Genomic DNA, 6,080 nt, shown 5'->3' with positions numbered 1-6,080 from the left:
CAGTGATGCCTCTAGTGGACACCAGGAGAATAACATGTATTATCTCCCGTAACCTCGAAACGGTGTCACTAATAATCATAATTTTCATGAAGGTACTCAATGAAAGGATGAATCTGAAGGTAAAAAAAAAGATTGTTAACCTCATCTTCTCTTTGGCCTCCTCGAAGCTCTCGGACACAAAGTAGATGTCCTGGAAGGTGGTGATGAGACACTCCTGGTTACACGTGGTCTTTGGATCAAAGGTCCTCACACAGGCCCGGTCTGATAGGGCATGCTGGGAAACAAACAGCAGTCAGTGAAGTAAAGCGTTTACTTCATTTTATTCTTAGTTTATCATATTTTATATTATTTCATCCTCTGTACTTTTTTACAGTTTATCGTTTCAGACATTTAACAATCAAACATTTTCCAGATTCTCAACTGTGAAGATCTGATGTTTTTAAATATCCAGTCATATATATTTATACATCTATATACATCTATATATTAATTTATTTATATGTGTTACCCTCAGCTCCCCGATAGACGACAGTAAACCGGCTCCATAAGCTCTCAGCTGTCCGTCCTGTTTGCAGAGTCCAAACTCGATGGTGAAGAAATAACACTGTTCACAGATATCAGAGAGTAGAATAGAGTAAAGTAGATTAGAGTAGAGTAGAGCACCATGGTGGAGTATATAGTATAGTAGTATAGTATAGTATAATATAGTATATAAAGTTAGTTCAAACGAAAAATCTAAAAGGAGTTTTGGGGGAAATGAGTTGGTCTTTCTTCTTGAAAAATGTGTTGAATGTTAAAAATGTTTTACTATTAAAATAAAACAAGAAGCTGGATGGAAATTTAATTTTAATTGAACATTATCTAAATATTCAAAGACACTGAGCTCAGAGAGACACAAACAACCATCTTTTTTCAGTAAAGTACTGTTTTACTTTATTTATTCTGTTTACTTTAATGTAACATTGAGCCGACGTCGTAACATAAAAACTTACATCTATGTTCTGTATTTTAAACAGACTTCACATGTGAATAATAATGGAGTGTAATGATCCCTGTGGCCACTAGAGGACGCTGGTAGAGCTCTAACACACGTGTCACATGACAGATCTAATATAATAATAATAATAATATCAGACACATCAGTGATCAATGATATCAACTCACTGTGGCCAGTTTCTGAACGTCCTCATCAGACGCTCCCAGAGACGCGAGACCGATCTCCTGAGAGAACTGAGCGAACTTTGGATCCGCCAGCAGAGGAACGTGACCCAGCAGCTCATGACAGGTGTCTCTGCAACCACAACACCAGCAGAGTCAACACGAAGCTTTTATTGTGAAGGAGTCAGAGACCTGCTGCTCACAGAAGAAGCTCTTATTGTGAAGGAGTCAGAGACCTGCTGCTCACAGAAGAAGCTCTTATTGTGAAGGAGTCAGAGACCTGCTGCTCACAGAACAAGCTTTTATTGTGAAGGAGTCAGAGACCTGCTGCTCACAGAACAAGCTTTTATTGTGAAGGAGTCAGAGACCTGCTGCTCACAGAAGAAGCTCTTATTGTGAAAGACTCAGAGACCTKCTGCTCACAGAAGAAGCTCTTATTGTGAAGGAGTCAGAGACCTGCTGCTCACAGAAGAAGCTCTTATTGTGAAAGAGTCAGAGACCTTCTGCTCACAGAACAAGCTCTTATTGTGAAGGAGTCAGAGACCTGCTGCTCACAGAAGAAGCTCTTATTGTGAAAGAGTCAGTGACCTGCTGCTCACAGAAGAAGCTTTTATTGTGAATAATAAAATTCAGCCATTCACATACATTCAGTTCAGTATCTCGCCCACTTAGACATGCGGACTGGAGAAGCTGGGGAATCTTCTGATCAGATGATGACCCGCTCTACCTCTGAGCCACAGCCGCCCCAAAAGTCAAGCTTTTTGAAAAATATAGTTTAGTGTATCAGAGGGAGGGAAAAGTGATGACAGAGGCTCCTCCAATGAGGAGAAACCAGTTAATCCAGTCTCACGATGTGAACTCGTGTCATCATCTAAAGGAGTCCGTGGACAGTGGAAGAGGTGCTGGGACATCTCCATTGTTTTCAGGTGGATGGTGTGTGTGTGCAGGTGTACTCACGGCTCAGGTGTGTAGAGCGGGTCGGTGCTGTGACGAACGTACTGAGTGCAGTTAAACACTCTGTAGGCCAAACCAGCCAGGAAGTCTCTGGGGGACAGGTAACCTGCTACTGGTCTCACAGTGAACCCAGACCTCTCTGAAACACACAGGGACAGGCATCACATACTGCTGTTGATTATTGATGATATATGTTTTATATACACATTCACCTTTCCAATTATCAGCAGTGCTTTTCTGCAGACTCCAGGAAATAGTCCGACACATAACGCTTTATAAAACGACATCCTGTCGTCTTCAGATTATGTTCAAATACATTTTTAAAAGACTAAAAGTGTAAATGATGAACCAAACCTCTGAGAAACAGGGAGACGTCCTCCAGCTGGGGGATGTTGTCCTCTCGGTAACCACAGTGTTTGCTGAGCAGCGGCAGGTTCTTCAGGTATTCTCTGCAGGCGTGAGTCGGGTACAGCTGGGTCAGCTCTCTGAAGACCACCCCCCACGTCCGGACCTCCTCCGGGGTGTACTCGATATGAGGGATGGGCTGCCCGCTGGGGAGGAGACAAGAGTCAAAACCGTCTCATCGATCACTGAGGATCTCAACTCGTCTCATTTCAACTCTACATGTTGTTTCATGCTCGTGTCAGAGGCCCATAAATCGTTCAGTGTTCAAAATGTTCACATTAAAGATGAAGATGAGGAAGATGCTGATGAACATTGTAATGCTCCTTTATGTGTTTCTTCATACATAAAGTAATAAATGATGATACTTACAATTTATAATTCATGGCCACTTCCACAAAGTATTTCCTCCTCTGACGGTAAACTTCATCCTTAAAGCCCTGCAGGAAGGAAGAGGTCACAGGTCAGCTGGAAAAATAAAACATCCACAGATTATATTTATATAATGAATGTATATATATATATATATATATGTATATTATATTTACCAGGAACCATCTTTGGAAAAAAATGTATTTGATGTGTTCTTTCATTTTTCAGTAAATATTTATAATGCATACTATTATTATACTATGTTATAGTATTAATATAACATATCAAAGATAAATGTAGTTACAGGGTGGTCTGCGTCCAGCTCTGATCCGTACATCAACACTCTGTGAGAACACTGATCCAACTCAGAGATCTTCATCGGGAACCAGGGAACATCGTCTTCATCTGCTTCAACAACAACAGAAATATAACTGTACTTAGTCTGTGAAGATGTTTTATATAAAAAAGGCATTTTCACATTTACTTTGATCCAAAAACATGAGGTATCTACAAAAGAGTTAAAACAATAATACTAAAATTGTCACGGTTTAGGCTTTGCCCCCTGTGTTCCTGTGTTCCTGTGTTTCTGTGTCTCTGTGTGGCTCCGCCCCTGGTCTCCTCCCCTGGTCTCCACCCCTGGTCTCCGCCCCTGGTCTCCTCCCCTGGTATCCTCCCCTGGTCTCCTCCCCTGGTCTCCACCCCTGGTCTCCTCCCCTGGTCTCCTCCCCTGGTCTCCTCGGTCTCCGCCCCTGGTCTCCTCCCCTGGTCTCCTCCCCTGGTCTCCTCCCCTGGTCTCCGCCCCTGGTCTCCTCCCCTGGTCTCCTCCCCTGAACATCATTGGTACCCATCTACCTATAAACCTCAAGAACATAATTGGTACCCATCTATCTATAAACCACCAGAACATCATTGGTACCCATCTACCTATAAACCTCCAGAACATCATTGGTACCCATCTACCTATAAACCACCAGAACATCACTGGTACCCATCTACCTATAAACCAGAACATCATTGGTATTATCTACCTATAAACCACCAGAACATCATTGGTACCCATCTATCTATAAACCACCAGAACATCATTGGTACCCATCTACCTATAAACCTCCAGAACATCACTGGTACCCATCTATCTATAAACCACCAGAACATCATTGGTACCCATCTATCCATAAACCACCAGAACATCATTGGTACCCATCTATCTATAAACCACCAGAACATCACTGGTACGAATCTACCTATAAACTCAGCCGACCACACAGGTAGAGGTGTAATGTAACAGCTGAGGCGGACTCACCTGCCTCAGCGGACCACACGTGTGCAGGTGTGTTGAAGGAGATGACGTTAACGTGGTCTCTGAGGTGCTGCAGCAGCTCCTCAAACTCTTTCTTGCTACAGCTGCAGTCGGCAAAGATCTCCACCTCATTAACGACTCGCTTTGACATCCGAGACTCGATGTGGCTCAGGTTCACTCGCTTCTCCTGCAGAGGACAGAATAAAGTAACAATAAGATGTCCCTGTAATCAATAATGAGTGGAAGAGGAAACCTCACCTGGAAGAGTCTGAGGGCTTTGACCAGACAGCCCACCTCATTCTTCAGAGAAAATACCACCGCCGTCTTCCCACAATCCTCAGCGCTCTCTTTGTCCGGCACCTCGTCGATGGGACAGAAGGATGGACGCCTCGACTAAACCACAAGACAACAAACACAAACCACAACATGTTTCATCTATAACGTTATGTTCTTCATGAATAATTAATAATGAGATAAAGCTCAGAGCCGGATCTCCTTCGGACTAAAGAAAGGTCTCATTCTGGGGTAAACCGATCACAATTGTTACAGAATAGATATAAAGATGTGAGAGCGATAGCTTTTACCCTCTGTGTCCATCAGAGTCTTCATTGTCGTCTTCAGAGTTAAAGACAAACACACAACATAACACTTTAAAAACATCACTATAGATGTCGTTAATATGACTTTACTACAGTTATTATATTGACCTCTACATCCTTAAAAAATGCTTTATAATGTGTTATGATTATTGTTATGAAACAGTTTGGATATTTACGAGTTATAAGCCAGGTTTATATGGTTGAACTTTACCTCTTTTATTTCTTTATAATTTCATTACTTAGTTTTATACTTTTATTAGAGCTACAACTAACAATCATTTTCATCATCAATTAGTATTGATTAGTCTTTAAACAGTTGGATGTTTTATTTGACCAACGGTCAAAAACACAGAGATTCAGTTTTACATCTTAATATTCACTGAAACACTGAATCTATAAATTAATTAATTCGTTTACAGCCAATCGATCAATCGCTGAATCATTTCAGCTGAAATCTTTACGTTTACATGTTTAGAATAAATAAAATAAAGAATTGAATTTGACATCTTCTGCAGGAAGTGAACACATTGATACATGAACCTTTTTCGAATAGAAAAGTATAAAAACAAAATATATAGTTCAAGAACCAAAAGTCCTGATGATGCAGAGTAATAAAGAGATGGAGAGGAGGAGGATGAAGAGCAGTCCTCACCATCTGCCCCCCCGTGTGGCGCTGCTGCTGCTGGTCAAACATGGCCGAGTCCAGAGACATACCCCTCCTGGACCAGTACTTGCTGGAGAACATCATCATGGCGGGCTGCATGCGGGGCACTGGCTCCGGGCCGGGCTTCATCACGTGGGATGAGGCCATGGGGAACCAGTGGGTGTAAGAGTACCAGGGCTCCAGCCTGCTGTCTGTGGTGGTCCTCACAGTGATGCTCACAGACCACCACCTCCTCTTATATACTGACACAGGGAGGGGGGGGGGCTGAGGCTCCTCCCCCTGCTGCTCCTCTCCAAAATCACTTTCATAATCAAACCTTTTTAATTCACCTGTAAACTATAAGATATCAGATATGTTTATGTTTACCATGTTCACTGTGTGTGGTTAGAGTGTTAGCATTATTAGACAGGAATGTAAACAACAGATGGAGAAACAGAGAAACCGACAAAAAGTCTTTGGATGAAAAGAAGTTCAAGCTTCTTCAAGATGTTTCAGTTTGAACTCCATCATGATCACATTCACAATGCAGACACACAACAAACATAGAGATGAACCATCTTTTTCTCTCTGAAAGTAGAGACTACCTGTATACAAACTAACTGTATATAAACGACCTGTATATACAAACTAC

General features: G+C 41.9%; 1 protein-coding gene across 2 annotated transcripts in view; it reads right to left on the bottom strand.

The window, feature by feature from the left end:
• Positions 1-5,643, bottom strand: part of tph2 (tryptophan hydroxylase 2 (tryptophan 5-monooxygenase)) — a 6,411-nt gene extending 768 nt beyond the window's left edge. Inside the window, exons 1-10 of one of the 2 annotated variants that reach the window (XM_031879233.1) lie at positions 5,438-5,643; positions 4,445-4,579; positions 4,190-4,373; positions 3,191-3,294; positions 2,887-2,954; positions 2,467-2,663; positions 2,116-2,251; positions 1,165-1,291; positions 509-604; positions 141-274 (exon numbers count right to left, since the gene is read on the bottom strand). In XM_031879233.1, coding sequence (XP_031735093.1) covers positions 141-274; positions 509-604; positions 1,165-1,291; positions 2,116-2,251; positions 2,467-2,663; positions 2,887-2,954; positions 3,191-3,294; positions 4,190-4,373; positions 4,445-4,579; positions 5,438-5,596 — 1,340 coding nt within the window. In that variant the 5' untranslated portion in view covers positions 5,597-5,643. The remainder of the gene's footprint in view (positions 1-140; positions 275-508; positions 605-1,164; positions 1,292-2,115; positions 2,252-2,466; positions 2,664-2,886; positions 2,955-3,190; positions 3,295-4,189; positions 4,374-4,444; positions 4,580-5,437) is intronic. The other variant, XM_031879234.1, reaches the window with a different exon arrangement.
• Positions 5,644-6,080: the final 437 nt, after the last annotated feature.

Source organism: Anarrhichthys ocellatus, unplaced genomic scaffold (assembly GCF_004355925.1).
Source record: "Anarrhichthys ocellatus isolate YVR2014 unplaced genomic scaffold, GSC_Weel_1.0 scaffold237, whole genome shotgun sequence".
Taxonomy (NCBI): Eukaryota; Metazoa; Chordata; class Actinopteri; order Perciformes; family Anarhichadidae; genus Anarrhichthys; species Anarrhichthys ocellatus.
This window is presented reverse-complemented; position numbering and strand designations above follow the sequence as displayed.